This window comes from Anser anser, assembly GCF_964211835.1.
Source record: "Anser anser genome assembly, chromosome: 3".
Taxonomy (NCBI): domain Eukaryota; kingdom Metazoa; phylum Chordata; class Aves; order Anseriformes; family Anatidae; genus Anser; species Anser anser.
In genome coordinates, this window is record NC_139722.1 from 89,407,541 (window position 1) to 89,426,537 (window position 18,997).

Here is an 18,997-nt window from a genome sequence, read left to right on the forward strand (position 1 = left end):
GCCAGTCCCGGGGGCTGACGTCAGCCCCGGTCCGTGCGGCTCCCGGGCCCGGAGCTGCTTCTGATTCAGGCACGTGGCATCCCTGCGCTGAGGCACGGCCAGCCCTCTTCCCTCATCCGTCCCCGGCTCCCCAGGAGGAATCTGCGGGGCTGGGAAAGGTCACCCTGCCTGCGCCGCCCTGATGGGGCTCCATGGGCACAGGCTGGGACGTGGGGACAGCAGTAGCGTTCAGGCCCTCGCGTCTCCCCCTTCTCCTAAATTCTGCTTGACCGGGAGCCAAGAGCAGGGGCTTGCAGGCTGGGCTTTTGAAGGGAACAACAAGGGGAGGAAATGAAGCCAGACAGCCACCGGGAACAAAACAAGGGTTAGACACAGGCGGGAAGCGGAAGGGCACGGACCTGCGGCACGCACCTTCCTGCCTGCGCCCTCATCCCACCGAGCGTGCCTCCCCCAGCCCGCTGGCCTGTCCGGCACCACCAGCAAGCCTCTCTTCCCTGGGGAGCGCCCCGCGTGCCCCAAACGCCCGTCTGCTTGGTGCTCGGTGCCTCGTGGCATCCCCTGCCTGGGCGCTCCTGTCCCTTGGGGAGCGGGGTGGCAGCTGGCGGAGGATGACAGAGGCGTATTTTGGGGCCGGCTGCCAGCTCGGGTGTGAAACAGGACCCTGCCCCACAGCCCACGTTGCTGCGGTGGGCAGATGTTGTCCCTCCCTCCCCGCCACCGCCACCCCGACAGATGGGGTCGGGGCAGTATCGCTTACAGGGAGGAGGGGGCATTTAAATGGGCGGCCTGCTGCGGGGGCTTTTTGGGTGTCTTTTTTTTTTTTTATATATACCGTCGTTATCCCCCGCAGCGAAGGCGTCCCTGCCATTCGGGCCAGCGGCGGGTCCGCGCGGCGGGCGCTGAGCGGGACGGGCTCCTCTTGGAAAAGAGGCAGAGCGGGGGCACGAGGGCGGAAAGCTCCCCAGGACGGTGAAGAGCATCGGGGAGCCGAGCTGCGCCCCGCTCCGAGGTGACCCCGCTCCGAGGTGACCCCGCTCCGAGCTGCCCCGGAGCGCAGCATCTCCCCGGGGCGGCGGCTCCCGGTGCCGAGGGCTCCCCGTGCCGCAGGGGGGGGGCAGCATGCCCGCCCCACCGCTCGCCGCCCCGCTGCTGCGCGCCCTGCTCGGCCGCCTGCTGCTGCTGGCCCGCAAGCGCCTCCTGCCGCCTCTCCGCCGCCTGGGCCGCCGGCTGCGCTCCGGGGAGAGCCGCCAGGCCCTGCTCACCTGCCTGCTCTGCATCCTCAACCTGCACAAGAAGGTGGACGGCTGAGCCGGCCCGGCGGAGGGGGGGCCGGGCGCGGCGCCGCCTCCCCGCCTCCCCTGCGCTGCCCGCCGCCGGAGGAGGGACCGGCACCGGCACCGGGGAGGGGAGGGGAAGGGAAGGGACGCGCCCCGGCGGGGGCGGAGGGGCCGGCGAAGCCTCCCGAGCCGCGGGCCATGGGAGCCGGGTCCCCGGAGCCCCCCCCGGCCGCCGCGGGGCCGCCCCGCTGAGCGCCCCCCCGGCGAGGGGCGGCCCCGGCACCGCCGCGCCCGCTCCGGGGCGGGCTCCGGCAGCGGGGGAGCAGAGGCGCCGCTTCGCCCCGAGCAGCCCGAGCCGGATCCCCGGAGCCCCCCCGGCTCCCCCGGGCCTCCTCCCCGTCCCGGAGCCCCGGCCGGAGCGGGAGGATGTCGGGCAGCACGGCGAGGAAGGTGCAGCCCTTCACCATCAGCACCAAGCTCTCCCTGTCCAAGTGCGCCGCCGATTTCGCAGCCGACGCCTGCCCCGGCATCGCCCTCGCCTCGGCGCTGGACAACCACCGGGGCCTCCGGAGAGACCTCAACCAGCGCATCTCCCTCTACCTGGCCCAGGCCAGGGGGGGTCCCGCCGGGCCCCCCGGCCAGCCCCGCCGCGGGGAGGAAGGCGGCGAGGAGGAGAGGCTGAGCCGGGGCTCCCTGGCGCGCTCCATCAAGAAGATCACGCTCTCCAACTGGCACGGGGAGGCCGGCTCCGGGGATGCGGGGGGGTCCGGGGACCCCGGCCGGGCTGGCGGGGAGAGGAACCACAACAACAACAACAGCAGGACGGGGAAGGCTCAGTTCAAGGTAAGCGCTCCCCTCGCACCCCGCTCCCCGTCCCGCTTCGGGGCCGGCTCCTGGATCAGCTCCTGCGGCGGGAGGGCTGCGGGGTGCTTGAGGGCGAGCTGGGGACCGGCCAGCCCGGGGCGAACGTGGGGTGGGAAAGCTCGGCCCCACGGCCCGAGCCCTGGGGGGCTCAGCCCTTCGGATGCTTGCGGTTTGCGCGGTTGCGTGCGGGGAGCTGGGAACTCGCCCCCCGCTCTTTTACCAGAGGGGAAACCGAGGCTGGGAGAAGGGAAGTGACTCACGAAGGGCCGCGCGGTGAGGCAGAGCCAGGACAAGGCTCCTGCCCGCCCGGCCCCCGCCACGGCCGGGAGCAGGACCCGGGAGCCCTGGCAGCCTGCCCTCTGCGTTTCGGCACCGGCGGACGCCCCGAGAGACCCCCTGTGCGGCAGGGATGGGGAGCGGGGCGGCTCGGAGACCCCGCCAGGATCTCCTTGTGCTTTAACCCCGACCCGCAGCAGCTGGTTTCGCGGCGGGGTAGCGCCGGGGAGAGCCGTGCAGCCGGCTGCCAAAACCCTCTTCTTCATTGCCAATAAAGGCCAGGCGCAGCCTCGCAAGAGCCGCCGGGCCCTTCAGCACGCAGGCAGCTCCTCATGGCATGAGCCTGCGCAGCCCGAGGGGCATCAGCGTGAGGGCTCCCCTCGTTCGTACAAGGCGCTCACCCCGGAGGTGCTGTTCGGGGCGCAGGACGGTGCCAGGATCGGCCCTCGCTGCCTGCACGGCGTGGGGGGGTGGAGCTGGGAGGGAGGCTGCAAGATGGAGCTCGGGGGAGGCAGGGAGAGAGCCAGGGCACCGGGCAAGCGGCGTGCGGCGCGGGGTGGCAGCCGGAGGAGGGCAGGGAGAGCTGTCCCCCGGGAGGCTGGAGGGCAGGCACGGCAGCTTGCCGGGGCTCTCCCAAGCCTGCCCCGCGGCCCCCACCAGCCCAGCCCCGGCCTCGGCTCTGCTGCGAGCTCCCAGCCCTGCGGGAGGCCGGGACCTCCGACGGGACGAGCACAATGCAGCCGCAGCCTGGAAGGGTTCTGGCACCGCTCCTTTTGCTCGCGTGAAGTCATTGGCACCTACCCTTCTAAGGGACCGCAGCAAGCGTGTGTGCCGTGTTAGTTTTGCTTTTAGCGAGGGACAGAAACCTCCTCAGAGGAGGCAGCTGAGGCCGCTGCGCTCGTTCCGCGTGTGGCTGTGAAGGCTGTGTTCCTGCCGGCGGCCGTGACCTCGTGGGCACCGAGGAAGAAGTTTCTCCTCTGATCCCTAGCCGCCAGCCAAGAAGACGTGTGTGTGTGTGTTCGCGTGCAGATGCACACGTGTGTGAGGCCAGGAGCGTGAGCCTTTGCACCTCTGCTTCGCGTGGGAGGCACCGCTCCCTCTCGGCAGCCTTCAGCCTCCAAGGGCAGCGAGAGGAAGGGTTTGTTCCGCCCGAGCGAGAACCCAGCTCCGGCCAGAGGGACCGGCCCCAGTGCGGGAAGGATGAAGTCATCCCTGTGCCGCCAGCACTGTTTTCCTGCCGCCGGCGGGGCGCGGGACGGGGCCCTAAATAAAGCTCCCCCGTCACCTGTGGGCACGGCCCCCGCGGCTGGGTGCGGGGGGCTCGCGGGCTGCAGCCAGCCTGGGACACCGCTGCCTACCAGAGGGGCTTCATGGGGTCCTGAATGGCATCTGATGGGCGTAGAGGGTCAGAGGGACTGCCCTTGAGCACGGTCCAAGCGATCCCACGCGCGTCTTGCCCTGGGCTCGGGCGGCGTGGAGGCTAAGGTAATGTGGAGTTCATCCCGGGCCTCCTCACCGTGCCTGGCCTGCCTTCCTCCTGCCTCTCCTGCTCACACCCCGGCCCCTCCATCCCACGGGAGCCCTTCCCTGTGAGTCAGCCACCCTCTTAACTCTTGCCTCCCGGCCCCGCCGGCTTCAGGTGCCGGCAGCCCATGGGGCTCACATTTTCCTCTGCCCTGTAGCAGCGGAGGAGGCTGGGGACGCCAAGCCTGCCCACCGTGAGAGCGGGCTTGCACTGCCAGCAGCCGGTGGATGGGTTTTTTGCTGGTTTTGGAGTCGAATCAAGAGGAAAAAAGAAAAAAAAAATGCGTGTGTGTGGAAGCTAAAATGAAGACAGCACCAAGCAAAGCAGCTTCGGAAGCTCTCGCCTGCAAGCAGGGGCTGTGGCTGCTGCAGGGGGGTGTGCAGGAGCGCTGCCAGACTCTCTGCCGCTGGCACCCACCTCCTGCGGCCACTCAGCTGCTGCCAGGCTGACGGGGCTGCGCCTTCCCCGCCTCTAGGTCTATCTCAGGAAGGATGTGGACGTGGAGGACGACAAGCAGGAGGCTGGGAGCCCCCAGGCCGGCGGTTTCTGCTCGCCGGTGGACAGAGGTTCCCCTTTCGAGGCGGTACGTCCCTGCGCACGCTGCTGGGAAGGGGTGTCCAAGGGGTTGGGGATGAGCAAATGGGGCTGGGGGGTTGCTGCCGAGGAGCACGGAGCCCAGAGGTGCATGCGGGCATCTGCCGAAAACGGGGTGCATCTATCGCCAGGGGGCACAGGGGCTGGGGTTTAGGGCTTGCAGGGCGCTGGGTTACGGGCTCTTCCAGCACTGGCTGTGTCAAGAGGCTGAGGATGACGGAGTCGCAGGAGGGCCTGAGAATCTGTGTTGCTATTTAAAAAAGCAGGAAAAAAAAAAAGAGGAGAAAAAAAAAAAAAAAGATTTCTCTAGTTCTTGTGGTTAGGCAGAGAGGCTTTGAAAAGCGACTCCCATGTCATCAGCGGGGCAGCGCATGCCAGAGTGGTTAGAGAGCCTGAAGCTCGCCCGAATCCTGCAGCTCTGCACCCAGGAGGTAACACCCTGGCATGCGTGGGTGCGCCGAGCCCCCCCCAGGACTGCTGCCCCGTGCCAGGAGCCTGCCCGGAGGCGACTGGGGGCTCTGCACCCCTGGCTGGGCTCAGGGCTCGGCCTGGGGGAGGTTTCTCCAGCAGGGCTGAGCTGGTGCCCGGGGGCTGCTCCTGCCTCGAGCTGGGGCACAACGAGCTCAGCTCCGGCTTGGGGTGGCCCCAGCTTCGAAAGCAGCCCCTGCGGTGCCCGGATTTGGGGCCAGGGGGAAGCTCGGTCCCCGGGGGCAGCAGGGCCCCGTGCTGGGAACGAGCGCCTGGGAGAGGCCGCGCTCCCCCCGGGCTCCGTGCAGCTGGGCCCAGGGCTGCGCTTGGAGGGGGGCCAGCTCCTTGTGCTGGCTGACCTTCGCCGTTGCCCCCGGCAGAGCTGGAGCCCTGACAGAGCATTTCGTCAGCGCCGCCCGCCCGCGAGGCCGAGCCCCGGGGGCGATGCCGCGCTTCTCCCCCCGCCGCCACCACTCGCTTGGGCTGGGGGTCTCCCTGGGTCGCTCTGCGCCCTTCTGTCCCCCACGGGGTGACCCAGGAGCACCCCGAGGGTGACACCGAGCAAACACCGTGGGCATGTACACTCCTTGAAACCCCCAGATGGCACAGGGACAAGCCGGGGTGCTGGGAGCGACCCGGGGCTGAGGGGCGGCCTGGCCAGCCCCCTGCAGGCTGCGCCTGGGGATGGGGTGAGCGCGCTCCAAATATGTGAGCAAAGCAACAGGATGAGGGACGGGGCAGGCTGGCGTAGTTTAGTTGGGCCTCCAAAACTCGCTCTCCCCTGGGGACAGCAGGGAGGGCTCCCTGGGGTGACACGCTGACCTCCCCGCCTCTGCCCCCCCCAGCTGGCACCCCACAAAGAGAGCCCCAGGAGCAAGGAGCCGGCGGCCCCGAGAAGCGTTGGGCGAAGTGTCGCGGGAGCACCCACCCTCCTCGACCCGAGCCCCCTGCTCGCACAGTTCAACCGGGAGATGCTGCAGGTGAGCCCGCCCGGGGGGCGCAGGGGGAACAGGGCCGGGTCCGGCCGCCTTCCGCGCGGGCTGCGGGTGGGGTGCGCCGCGGGGAGGGCTGCGCGGCCGGCCTCGAGCGGAGCCATTGTTGCGGCGTGAGATCATCTTTGGCCGCCTCCGCCTGGCTGTCAGCCCCGGGGAGAGGGGGTCAGCCCGCACCGGGGCCCCGCTTCCTCCCCACGTGCACGCTCGCCTCCCGCCCCCGGTCCTCCTCCTCCTCCTCCTCCTCTTCCTCCTCCTCCTGCTTTCCCTCGCCCGCTGCATGGGAACAGGGCGGCGGAGAGAGGGGTTGGGGCAGGGAGGAGAGAAGGGAGATGCTGCTCGCCTTCCCGTCACCGCCGGCTCCTTCACCAGCCCCATTGTGCCCGGGGGGGTTTGGGCAGCCCCCCAGCCTCTCAATGCCACGTCCTCGGTGGGGTCTGGCGGAGGCGTCCGTCCACACGGCTCTTCCCACACCGCAGGCGGAGGGCTGGGTGCGAGGCAAGCTGCGGGACCTGAAGGACGGCTGCGACCTGCAGGGCTGGGAGCAGGTGGCCCAGACCCTGCAGAGGGAGATGAAGGACTTCGAGAACACCCTGATCAAGCTCAGCCAGGTGAGGCCGGGCTGCGGCGCTCACCCCGTGGAGCCCCCCCGGGCTCTTTGCGAGCCCCCCGTGACCGATGGGGTCCCTCGCCCCGCAGATGGGCGAGCAGCTGACGTGCAGGCCGAGCCCCGGCGCCGAGGCGGTGCGGAGGCAGCTGCAGGCCCTGCGGGAGCAGTGGCAGCTCCTGAAGCAGACGGCCGCCAGCCAGAGCCGGGCCCTGGGCGGGCTGCGCAGCCTGCAGGACTTCAGCAGGAAAGCGGAGCGGCTCGAGGCCTGGATCCGCCACAAGGTGCGGGCAGCGGGCGGCAGGCAGCGTGCCCCGGGGGCGGGCTGCCACGTCCCCCCCCCTTGCTCACAGCCTCCCCCTGTCCCAGGAGGAGAAGCCCTGCCTGGCGGCCCTCCTGCAGGAAAGCCCGGACAAGATCCAGCTCACCCGCCGCATCCTCGACTTGAAGCAGGTGGGGGGAGCTCGGCCTCCATCCCCTCCCTCTTACGGCTTGGGATGTGGCAGGCTGGCCCTTGCCCACCCAAGCTGCTCTCCGAAACCCAACAAGTGCCCCCAAAGCTGGGGCATGGCTCAGGTGCGAGGTCTCGGAGAGCGCGGCCGGAGGGATGGACGGTGGGTGCTGATTTCTGCCTCTGCTCGGCTCAGGAGGAGCAGCACTTCCAGAGCCTGCACGAGGAGCTCAACAGCCTGGCTCAGAAGCTGGAGAAACAAGGCAAAAGCGAGAGCAGGAGCGTCTCAGCCCGGCGCAAGCACCTCAACAAAATGTGAGCGGAGGCAGCGGGGCGATGAAGCAGGGGCCTGCAGCTGGCATAGGGCAGCGCTGCGACACGAGCCGCCCTTCACCTCTGCAATTCCCTCTGCGCAGGTGGCTGCGGCTGCAGGGCACCCTGAAGGAGCATCACGAGGCTCTGCAGCTGGCCCTGGAGGTCGCTGCCTTCCTCCAGCAAGCGGATGCCCTGCTGGGTGCCATCCACGCCAAGGTACCAGCCTCGCACAGCCCCGTGCAGAGCATAATTGGGGGGGGGGAGCACCCCGCTCTCGTCCCCTGCGTGGAGGCTGCCGCGGATGGAGCGTCCTCAGGGTGTGAGAGCTGGGGGGCAGAGCCCAGCGTGGGGTGGGGAGACACAGAGCGGCAAATGTAGCTTGGCTGGAGGGACATGCACACGCCAGAGCTGAGGGCAGGGTCTTGTCCCCCTCCCCGCACTGACTGCGGCTTCTTCTTACAGTGGAGGAGCGTCTGCGGTGTGGGGAAGCAAGGGGAGGCCGAGGCAAGCCGGGATCGGGATGTCAGGGACATAGCCAGCCAGGTGATGGTAAGTGCGGGTGTCGGCCTCGTCCTCTGAGCCCTGGGAGCATCCTGGGGGACGGGGGGCTTGCGTGCCTCGTGGGGTCAGCGCTGGCACCAGTGGGGCTGGGGGCTCGGTGTGCACCCCACATCCACCGTGTGCAGCTCGTCTCCTGCCGGCCCTGCCACCGCTCCCCTGTCCTGCAGATGCTGGACGTGACCGTGTCGCAGCTCCTCAGCCTGCAGCCCAGCCTGGCAGCCCGAGTCACCCCCAAGCACCGAGACGTGAAGGAGAGCTGGGCCCAGCTCCAGCAGGCGCTGAGGTAGGGCAGCCCCTAGCCCTGCTCCCCTGAGGCCTGGAGCAGCTGGTGGTGGCTGCATCTGGCTGTGGAAAGAAGAGGTTTGGGTTTGCAGCTTAGCCCCGGGGTCTGGGCTCCTTGGTCAGGTTCATGGTGCCGTGACCTTAGAGGGTTCCCTCCTTTTTCCATGCCTTGATCTCCTCTGGAAAACAGGGGGTGATCTGGACCACGAAAAGTGAGCTTTAGGGGCTCTCTCCACCTAGGGGCTCTCTTTTCTCCATCCTCTGCCCCCCCCTGCACCTCCTTTCACTCCCTGCCCCTTTCCAGGACCGAGAAGGCTCCAGCACTGGCTCTGGGAAGTGGTTTCCCAGGGGGAGAAGCTGTGGCTGCAAGCACTGAGCCCCACAGAGATGGCAGCAGGCGGGAGCCAGTGGGGAAGGACGCAGGAGACAAGCAGAAGAGAGATCCCGGCAGCAGCATGGTGAGCACGGCAGCTCAGCCCTGCCTCCCCCCGGCCTCTCCAGGGCCTCCGTGGTAGGAAGCCGGCCGAACTTGTGGGAATCTGGTCGTTGGCCAAAGCCCAAGCCCGGCGCTCTGCCGTGGCTCAGATACAGCGAGCTGCAGCAACGAGCCCCGTGACCGGCCCACGGCAAAGCAAAGCACGTTTGGGGCCGGGCGGAGGAGACATGGGAGCCTTGGTGCTGCAGGTGCAGAAGGACGTGTCGAGGAGGACGGCGGAGCATGTGCGAGGCGAGGAGAGCAGCCCCGGCTCTCCAGCAGCGGGAGGAGACAGCAGGAGGTACGGGCTCGCGGAGGTGGCTCTCAGGAGTGGGACGGAGTGGGGGTCCCCGTGGCTGACCGTCCCCCTCTCCGCAGGAGGAGGAGGGGTCCTGGAGAGGTGGAGGCTGAGCGGGGCACGCGGCCCCCCGAGGCCCAGGTGCAGGATGTCTGCCAGGTGGCAAGCACGGTAACGTCTCCCCGAGAGCCCAGCCGTGTCCCCCTGCCCCTTCGCTCCCAGGCCATCCGTAGTGGGGTCCCCCTTTCCCACTCCCCATTAATTGTGGGTGCACGTGTCCCCGTGCTCCTCAGCAGGCTGCATCCCCGCTCAAGGAGAGCGTGGCTCATGGCAGCCACCCAGCTCCCATGGGGGACGCAGAGAGCTGGGAAGGGCAGGGTCCAGCATGGCTGTGCCCCTGGTGAGCCCCCTCCAGTGTGGGGACACGGGGCAGGACCCATCCTGAGCGCTGTCCCTGCCTCCAGGAGGGGCATGAGGCAGCGGGCGTGGGGAGCCCCCAGGTGGAGGCCATGCTGCGGGAGCTGGGCGAGCTGTGGGAGGACCTGCAGAGGAAGCACCAGGAGAACGGCGCCGTGCTGCGGGAAATCGATAAGGTGAGTGACCGGCATCACCCGCACGTTGCTCCAGCAGTGCCGCGGCCACCCGATGTCTGGCCACCAGCCTGGCTCCTGCAACCCTGGCTGGCTGGAAGCTGGGGCGATGGGGCCGGTCCCACCTCCCCGCTGTCCCCGCAGGCACTGAGGCTGGTGGGGGAGCTGGACCGCGCCGAGCGGTGGCTGCAAGCCGTGGCCGGGTCGCTCTCGGAGCCAGCCGCCATGAGGAGCCCCGCGGAGCTGCGCAGGGACCTGGAGGGGACGGGCCAGCTGGAGAGGCAGCTCCTGCTGTGCGGCATCAAGCTCCAGGCGCTGCGGGAGGAGGCGGCGGGCGAGACGCCCGCAGAGCACGAGGGAGCGAGGAAGATGCAGAGGAAGGTGGAGATGGTGGAGGAGAAGTGAGTAGCAGGGGAGGCTGCCTCCTCTCCGGTCCCTGGGTACACAGGGAGGAGGATGTTCCACCCAAGGAGGTGCAGGGGGCCCCGGTGTCCCTGACGGACGCCTGTCCCCGTAGGTTGGCACAGGTGCAGGCAGCCCTGCGGCGCCGAGCCGCCGACCTGCGCGACTCCCTGGTGCTGTCCGAGTTCCTGCAGAACCTGCAAGAGGAGGAGGCGCGGAGCCGGCAGGGATCCGGGGAGGTGAGCAGCGGGGATGGGAGCCCTTTGGGATTGCCCAGCAGCTGGGGCCGGCCCAAGGGTTGGTCTGAGGCTTGCAGGGGGGCTGCCCCTCTCCATCCTGGATGCTTTGGGGGTTGCTCCGCATCTCTCTCACGCCCGATGTCTCTGTTGGCTTCAGCCAGGGAGCGGGCATTGTGGCTCGCAGGGGGCTTTTCCCCTGCTCTCGGCGCAGGCTGAGGACAGCAAGGAGGTGAGCAGCCCCTTGGGAGAGCTGCAGGAGGCCGTGGAGATGCTGAACGACGCGGTGAAGGAGCGGGAGCGAGTCATGGAGGTGGCGGCGGAGACGGAGAGCCTGGAGCGCCTGGTAGGGGACGGGGACACGGGGCTTCAGGGACGCAACCCGGGTGGCCCACACACAGCTGCACGTGCCACTTGGCTGGGAGGGGTCCCACGGCGGGGCTCATCTCTGCCCGCCCTCCTCCCGCCCAGGTGGCAGAGGTGTCCCCGCGCCTGGAGGCCCTTCGGTGCAGCGCCGAGGCCCTGGCTCGCGACACTGCCCAAGCGGAGAGCGGCTTCACCACGGTGAAGAGCGAGAAGGACCTCCCGGGGCTGCAGGGCTTGCAGAGCCGGCAGCAGGAGATGGAGGTGAGCCCTGGGGAGCCCCGCGGCCGGCCGGGCACGTGGCGGGGAGGTGTCCGGGCAGGATGGGGCCATCCCGGGGAGGCGCTGGCCCCCGGGGGCCCAGGTGTCGTAAGCCTTGGCGCGCTGCGGCGTCTGGGCTGGAATTTTCCAGCCCGGGCCAGGGAAGGGGAGAAGAGCTTGCGTCAGCTCCCGTGTGCCAGCGCCCGGCTGCCAGCACCTCGCTCATCTTTCCGCCGGCGGGCTGGTGACTCAGGCGGGCAGAGCGGGCGGGCGGGGAAACCGCACGGAGAAAACTCTGCCTCGCCATGTCACCCTCAGCATCCTGAGCCTTTTTTTTTTTTTTTACCCTTCTGGTCTTCAGCGTGCGGTATCGGAGACCCTGCAGGGGCAGCTGGAGGAGCTGGAGCAGGCAGCTGCCCGCTTGCAAGAGCTCTGCCCTGCTCGCCTGTGCCCCGTCGGCCGGGAGGTGCAGGACACGCTGCGGGCGTGGGCAGGGCTGCGGGAGCTGCTGCGGCAGACCCGTGCCCACGTGCAGCAGGCCGGCCGGCTGCGGCACTTCTTCAGGGATTACTTGGCCATGATGTAAGTGGTGATGAGCCGACGGGGTTGTCTCTGCGGCGGGGGAGCTGCTGGGAGCGTGGCGTTCCCGGAGCTGGGGATGCTCACACGTTACGTGGGCAGTGCTGGAGCTGGGAGCAGCTGGAGCCCGAAATGAGGGGCTGTGCCTGGTCTGCACGCACACAGCAGCCTGCTCAGGCCAGCCCCTGAGGGCTGCAAGGCCTTGCTTGAAGCCACCCCATCACCAAGCCATCCCAAAGATGGTGCCAGCACAGGGACGGATGTCGGGGGGGACCTCAGGCCCTGCACAGCCGTCAGGGCCAAAGGGCATCTTGGCATCCCCGAGGAGCCACATCCTGTGGGAGATGAGCGCAGGTTGGGCATGGCTTCCCTGGGTTGTCCCTGAGCCCGTCCTTTGTGTGCCCTCAGCTCCTGGACGGAAGACACGCGGGCTCAGATCTTCTCCGAAAGCCCGAGCAGCCACGGCTTCCTGGAGACTCAGTGTGAGGAGCTGGAAAAGAAGATCGAGGGCAAGCTGAAGGAGTTTGAGGAGCTGGCGGCGGCGGGGCAGCAGCTGGTGTCGGAGGAGCACTACCTGAGCGCCACGGTAAGCGGCGGAGAGCCAGGACGGGGGAGCCACCCTCGGCATCCCACGGGAATCCTGCAGGGACAGTCCCTGGAGGATAGAGCGGGCAGTGGGCACGGAGCCTGGCGAGCGGCACGGGGCCCTGGGGCCCGGGGTCCTGGCAGGCCACCCAGCATCTCCGTCCCTCCAGATCCAGGAGCGCCTGGAGGAGCTGCAGAGCATGCTGGGCTGGGTGCTGGTGCGCTGGCGAGCGCAGAGGCACCAGCGGGACGCCGGGAGCAAGCAGGAGGAGAGGAGGGACCCCGAGAGCCCCTTGAGAGCATCCCCTGCCGGCCAGGTGAGTACCCAGCTGCGCTGAGAGCGCTGATGGAGCAGGCGGCGCACGAGTAGATGGGAACGTGCTACGCCTGTGTGGTGACACCCCTGGGACACTCAGGCAGGACGAAAGGAGGACTGTCCTGACGAAGTGCAGCCCGTCCTTCACCTCCCCTCCTGTCTCATTCCCCAGGAGCAGCGTGCCCCATGTGCTCAGGAGAGCATCCTCAGCCCAGCGAGGTGCACTCCCTGCTCCCCCCCCGTGCCCGCACAAGGACCAGAGCCGCGGGTGCCGGCAGGAGCAGCGGTCTCCCCTCCAGCATCACCTCTCTCAGACACCCCGTCGGGAGGGGAGCGGGGCTGGGGGGACCCCAGCATCTCAGGAACCCCCGAACAGGCTCTGGCCTGGGATCCCTCCGAGACCTCCATGCTGCTGCTGCCGCCGCGGGGCCCCGGCGGGCTGGGGGGCACGGTCAACCTGATCCTGAGCATCGGCAAGAAGGGCGAGAAGAAGAAGGTGCAGATAGAGGAGGCACCGCGGACGGTACGTGGGGCTGGGCGGGGGGCTTGTAGGGCTCCTGGGTGTCCTCCGTGGTGGCACCCAGCCGGGCTGTCCCCAGGCGAGCTGCCTGGCCTGCGCAAGTCTCTGCTGGATGTCAAGCGACTCCCGAGGGCTAAGGACCAGCTTGTGCCACCCCTTTCCTGCACTTCCCTGGCTGCAGCTCCTCACCCCCGCGCACCCAACACCCCTCTCTGTCTCTCTCTCCCCCTGCTCAGCTCCCTGCCACTAAACCCTCAGGCTGTAAAAACTTTTGGAAGCGTTGCCAGGGGCTTGTAGGAAACACTTGGGGTAGTTTAAAGCGAAAGAGAAAGCCGCCTCGCCACCCGGCGGAAGAGGTAACAGCCCGGGGAGGAGGCCGCATGTGGGGCGGAGTGGCTGCATGGTGTGGACCCGCCTGCTCCAGACCCGTGCTGGGGGGCAGCCCCAAGGGACAGGAGGTGCTCTTCCAGCTCCTCCAGGCAGGGCCCATTTTGAGGGCTGGGGATGGGGAAGAGCACAGCCCTTGGGGTGCTGGGCGAAGCGTTTTCAGGAGCCGGGGGTCACCCCTCCCCGCCCCTCTGTGCCTGCAGGTGCTGCTGGAGGAGAGCTACGGGGAAAAGGCCAGGAAAAGCGCCGGCACGCCGCAGCCAGCAAAGCGGGCGCCTGCCGCGTCCTGCCGCCCGCCGGCACCCAGCTCCGGCACGCCGGCCGCCTCCCACACCCTGCCCAAGGCCGGCGCTGGCTCCCTCTTCAACAGCCTGCAGAGGAGGGAGCGGGCGAGGGCCGAGCAGGCGCGGCTGCTGACGCTGCAGGGGATCATGGGCGCCAGCTCCCTGCAGCCCCTGCCCGAGGAGCGGCACGGCCCCAGCAACACGTGGCCTCTCAAGTGCGGCTGGAGGAAGGCGGCGGGGACCCCCGCCCCCCCGCTCGGGGAGCTGCTGCTCTACGTGAAGAACCCCCTGGTGCGGGACATCGACGCCGAGTGCGGGGCGGCCCCCCAGCACCCCAAACCTCGCCGCGATCCCCCTGGAGCCACGCTTCGCCAGGGGCTGAAGGCCACGTGCCCCCACCTTTCCCTGGGCTCCGTGCTCAGCCTGGAGCTGCCCAAGGATGTGGCGGTGCTGGGGCGCCTCCGAGACGCAGCACCGCCGGAGGAGGAGGAGGAAGAGAGGAAGGGCAGGGGGGTGAGGTGGTGGGAGCCCCCCAGAGAGGCCGGGCGGCAGGAGGACACGGGCGGGCACAGTCCCCGGCAGCCTGGCGATGACCTGGGGGTGTCCCCCAAAGCCGAGCGAGGAACGTGGTTTGAAGAGGTGAGCTTCAACCCCAGCTACGGCCGGCACAAGGCGCGGGGCCCGGAGGCCGCCCGCAGCGCCGGGAAGGAGCGCAGGAGCCCGCGGCACCCCGCCAGCACCAGCCAACACCTCCCGGACTCGAGGCCGGGCCGGCCGCCCCACATCAGCGTGCTGCACGAGCAGCTCGGCCGCGAGCAGGACGTGCTGGCCGCCCGCCTGGACCAGGACAGCAGCCCCGGTGCCGCCTGCAGGGCCAGGCACCGTGAAGCCGCTCGGATGGAGATGGGGACGTCCCCCACCGGCACCCCGGTCAGGGCAGGAGCCGTCCCCGGTGTTGCCCATGCTCAGCACCCACCCAGCAGTGCCCAGCCCGGGGGGTCCCCGGCTTCCCCCGCCGCTCCCACCCAGCTCTCCATCTTCGAGTGGGCGCTGGGGTCCCCGCAGCCCCCCAGCCCGGCGCCGGGTGCCGGGGAGGTTTGCCACCCTGCCCACGGGCAGTTCGAGGAGGAGGAGGAGGAGCTGCAGGCCATCTGGGACGGGGCGGGCGAGCGGCGAGCGCCCAGCCACCCGCCGGGGAGCCCCCCCAGCTCTGACACCGCCGGCGGGCCCCTCATCCTCTCAGCGGCCAACAACGTGCTGGTGGCCAAGTTCACCCTCCCCTCCGCCGCCCGGATCCTGCACAGCCCGGCGGGAGGGAAGGGGCACGGAGGCAGCCCCCACGGGCACGGGGCAGCCCCCTGCATGGAGGAGACGGTGTCCGCGGCCCCCTCGGACAGCCCCGGTGTGTGGGATCGGCGGAGGCATCGGGAAGAGGAGAGAGAGGGCAGCCAGGTCAGTGCCACGGCTGGGGGCTCTCCCTCGGGGTTGGCAGGGTAGCAGGGTGCCCTAGGTGATTCTGGGGGCCCTGAGGGGTGAGGTGATGCTCACGCGCTCCAGCTGGGGATGTGGGGAAGAGCGAGGGGCTGAATTCGGGAGTGCCAGCTGCACGGTGCTCCCCTACCAGTGCTCAGCCTTAGCAAGGCAGCACTTGACCCTAAAAAAAAAGGGCGCCCTGATGTAATTCAGCCCCAGTTGTCCCATTTGGTGTCGCCCGCTGGTGGGGGTCAGACAAAGCCCACGTGCCCTGGGGCTGATCTGGGGCTCCTTCCCTCACCTGCTGTCTGCTTGCAGGCTCCTGCTGGTAAAACGGAGTTTCAGATGATGGAGGGGACGCTGGAAAGGAAGCACGTGCTGCAGACGGGAGGGAGGAAGGTACGGTCAGTCGCCTTCGGGACCGGGGTGCTGGGCCATGGGGGCTGCTGGAGTGGGGGGCAGTGAGCAGACTCCTCCGTGCACCCCAGCCTCCTGACAGCTGCGGGGCACGGGGACTGCGGGAAGGACCCCGATGGTCCTAATAGTGGCACCCCATAGCACCTCACGGATGCTGGCCCCGCCGCGTGCACAGAGCCCCCCCAGGGCTGCAGGTGGCCGGGGGGCACTGCACCTCATCCAAACCCCTTCACCCACCATCCCCTGTGTCACTGCTGTCCCCTGCTCATGTCCCGCAGGCGAGCTGCCGCGCCTGGGGCCTCTTCCACGCCGTGCTGATGAGGCAGACGCTGTGCTTCTACCAGGACCGGAGGGACAGCCTCAAGGTACGGTGCCTTGAGGGGGGGCTGTGTACGGGGGGTCCCTGTGGCCGGCTGGGGAAGGGGGAGCTGCAAACCCTGCCGTGGTTTTTGCTCTTCCCTGTGCTGCAGAGCTCCGTGGTGGCCCTTCCCCTCAACCTGGCCGGGGCCGTCTGCACCCCAGACACCGAGTACACCAAAAAGACCAACTGCTTCAGGCTGCAGTGAGTACCCCCGGCCCGGCCCCCGGGAGATGAGGATTCACCTACAAGCCACGCTTTTCTTGCTGCTGACCTCTTCTTCCCCTGGCAGGCTGCGGGATGGCTCCGAGTACCTCCTGCGGGCCCCGTCACAGTCCCTGATGAACGAATGGGTCTCCAAGCTGCAGCAAAACTCAGGTGAGCAGCCCCTGGTGTGGGCAGGGAGGAGCAGGCACCTCTGTGTTGCAGCCCCTCTGGAGGTGGGTGTGGGACGGATGAGCCGAAGCACGGCCTCGCCTCTGATTTGTGCAGGCTCCTGACCTGCCTCGGGAGCTGTGCTTCTCTGCCAGCAGGATTTGGAGGCTTTGTTTTCGCACCGCGCACACAGTTAGAAATCGGGAATAACAGGGCTGACGTCAGCCGAGGCTCAGCAGCAAAAAAGCCAGCCTCGGGAAGATGATAAATGGGCTCTGGTCTTCCCGTGCCCTTCGTCTTCCATTCCCGTGGGGCCTGGGAGCCCCTTCCAGGCGAGGAGATCTGCCAGAGCAGCATCTCCCCACTGCCACCGCCGTTCCCCAGGGGGCTCGGGCTGTGCATCCCGGGCTGCTTTGCAGGAGCCAGCGCAGCCCCTGCAGCCGGTGGCCATGGGTGGTCACCCCGCGGGCTCTCTGGGGTGTCCCGTGTGCCCCCCCGTGCTGCAGCGTGCCTCTCTGCCCCTGTGCCCAGGTTTCCCCGAAGTGGATTACTTCCAGGCGGCCGCGCAGTGCGTCGAGGGTGCCAGCGCTGCCGGGGGGTGAGTAGCCAGGGGGGGCTACCCTCTCACCGCCTCGGGTGGCCCACAGCAGGCGGTGGGGTGCCACGAGGCACTTTCCCACACGGAGGGGATGGGTACCAGCCTCTTCTTCCACGTGGCCCTTGCGCTGAGGCTCTGCCCAAGCTCCGTCAGCCCGCAGCAAGCCGAGCTGTGCCTCTCTGCTACCTTCCAGCTTCGGCAAGGCGCCTGGCCCCGGCAGCTCCCACCTGCAGGGTCACCATCAGGCCGTGAGCGCCAAGAGCCAGGAGATCGTGGTGCTACCCCGCTCAAACGCCCGGCTGCAGCTGCCCCTGGACGCACAGGACGGCCCCGCCGATGGCACGTCGGCAGCAGGTGACTTCCTCGCCTCCGGGCCCTGTGGGGTCTCCCCTACTTGCTGCCCAAATGCAGCCCCAGCGGGTGCTCTTGGGGTTGCTCTGCTCCTGCCCGAGCTCTGTGGCAGAGTGTGAGGCCGGGCTGTTTGGGAGGATGCAGGGCTGTCCTGGGGCGGCCTTGCCTTGTGTCATAGTGCCGTGCTGGCGTCTGCAGGATTGCCTTGGGGTCAAGGCAATCTGCTGGTGGAGGACGTATCCACCTGGGCATGTGTCCCTGTAACACCTCCTTGACCTGTCTCTGTTCTGCTTCAGAGGATGTCCGTGGGGCTGTCAGCCACGCAGCCGGGCCCAGGGAGCAGCAGTGGTCACCCAGGACATCCCCTGGGCTGTGGGACAACGGCTGCCCAGATGACGACGACTGCGGGCTGGTGGCCAACAAGCGGCGGTCCTACTCCTTCACCTCAGGTACGGTGGGGTCGGGGCACACGTGGCTGGGGCAGCCTTGTCCAGCAGCCCCATCGGGGCAGGAGGTGCTTCGCCTGCCGGTGTTTGTCCCGTTGGAGTGGTGGTGGCCACGGGGTGGGTCACCCATCCCACCAGGAGGCATCTCCCCCGCCTTGTGCCATCTCCCAGCGCCCTACAGGGTGGCTGTGCTCAGCCCCACAGCTACCAGTGAGAGGACAACGGCTTCTCTGGGCAAGCTCCTGGTTTTGCTGTCACAGCCAGGAGGTGGCACCAGCGCCCCTGTCCCCAGAGCCACCCGTGCGGTGCTGGTGCCCCCATCCCTGCGCCGCGGGCTGCAGCACCCCGTGCCCTGCTCGGGGAGGGCTCTGGGGGGGCTGGCAGCCTCTCACTGCTCCCTCCCGCAGCCACCTACCAGAAGATCACCCCCGTGGCCGTGCCCCAGGAGCCGCTGGAGGCCGGGAGCAGCTACTCGGTCACGCTGTACATCGGGGAGCAAGCGGCGGCCGTGCCCAGGGCGCGCTGCCACTCCTTCGTGGCGCGGCCGGGGAGCCCGCGGGACGCGCTGGGGGAGAAGCCCCCCGGCCCCCCCCGCCCCAAGAACAAGTCCGTCTTCAAGAAGTTCTTCGGCAAGAAGGAGTGAACCCCGGCCGAGGGGGAGGAAAGCCCCCGCCTGCCCGTGTTCCTCCTCTCGGGTGCCGTCCTCGCACCGTCTCCGCTGCCAGCACCAGCTCACCGCTCGCCGCCTGCCCGGGGGGGCTGCACCGCACCCCCGCCTCCCCCTTCCCGCCCCCGGGCCTCCCCCCACACGCAGCACAGGCAGGGCCGGGGGCGTTTTTATTAAAAAACAGATCGACACGCGGTCTGGGAGCTTCTTCATCCAGCCCGCAGAGGGGCTCCCGAAGGTGGGTGGTGGTCATGTCAGAGGAGGGGGCTCCCGTGGCCGGGCTCGGTGCTGCTCGAGGGGAAGCCTGAGCCACCTGGCATCTCCCGAGGAGCTTGGTCCTGTGGTTTTCCCTGTTGTCCCCAGCCCAGCTCATCCCTCGTGGCACCTGGACCCCGTTTCCCTCACTTGCTCAGCCTCGAGCCTCGTGCTCGGTGCAGGATGGCCGCAGGCAGGCGCGTGCTGCATGCTGTGGTGACGGTCAGGGAGCGTGGCCAGACCCCGGGGGCTTCCCTGTCCCAAAATTTTGCAATAGCTTCGCCAGCCCGTGCTGGTGTCAGCCACTCTGGTTCCTGTCTGTGCCGGGAAGGGGAGGGAGCCCAAAGCCCCGTCCGGGTGTGCACCAGCCCTCAGGCAAAAAGGACAGGTCTGTGAGGACGCTCCCGGCAGGCTCCGAGGCTCAGCCTCTCCTCCGCAGGCACAGGATGGGGCTTAAAATAGCTGGGCTGGCTGCCGCCCAGATCCGCAGCAAGGGCTGCAAGCGCAGAAACACGAGTAGCGGGCACGGGGCTGCTCCCACCCCCCTGT

The 18,997-nt window shown here is 68.9% G+C and overlaps 1 protein-coding gene across 1 annotated transcript; it reads left to right on the forward strand.

Moving 5' to 3' along the window:
• Positions 1-1,560: 1,560 nt before the first annotated feature.
• LOC310898125 (uncharacterized protein) lies at positions 1,561-18,386 on the forward strand. The gene is made up of 31 exons (XM_083832612.1): positions 1,561-2,120; positions 4,418-4,525; positions 5,850-5,984; positions 6,476-6,607; positions 6,696-6,887; positions 6,973-7,056; positions 7,251-7,369; positions 7,471-7,585; positions 7,832-7,918; positions 8,098-8,213; positions 8,517-8,670; positions 8,897-8,988; positions 9,066-9,156; positions 9,450-9,578; positions 9,720-9,976; positions 10,093-10,216; positions 10,374-10,559; positions 10,685-10,840; positions 11,199-11,419; positions 11,825-12,002; positions 12,172-12,318; positions 12,490-12,840; positions 13,428-14,960; positions 15,300-15,380; positions 15,677-15,763; positions 15,869-15,960; positions 16,049-16,134; positions 16,663-16,729; positions 16,923-17,083; positions 17,377-17,529; positions 17,934-18,386. The coding sequence occupies exons 1-31, from the start codon at positions 1,704-1,706 to the stop codon at positions 18,167-18,169; spliced, it is 6,087 nt and encodes a 2,028-aa protein (XP_083688738.1). The 5' UTR covers positions 1,561-1,703; the 3' UTR covers positions 18,170-18,386.
• Positions 18,387-18,997: the final 611 nt, after the last annotated feature.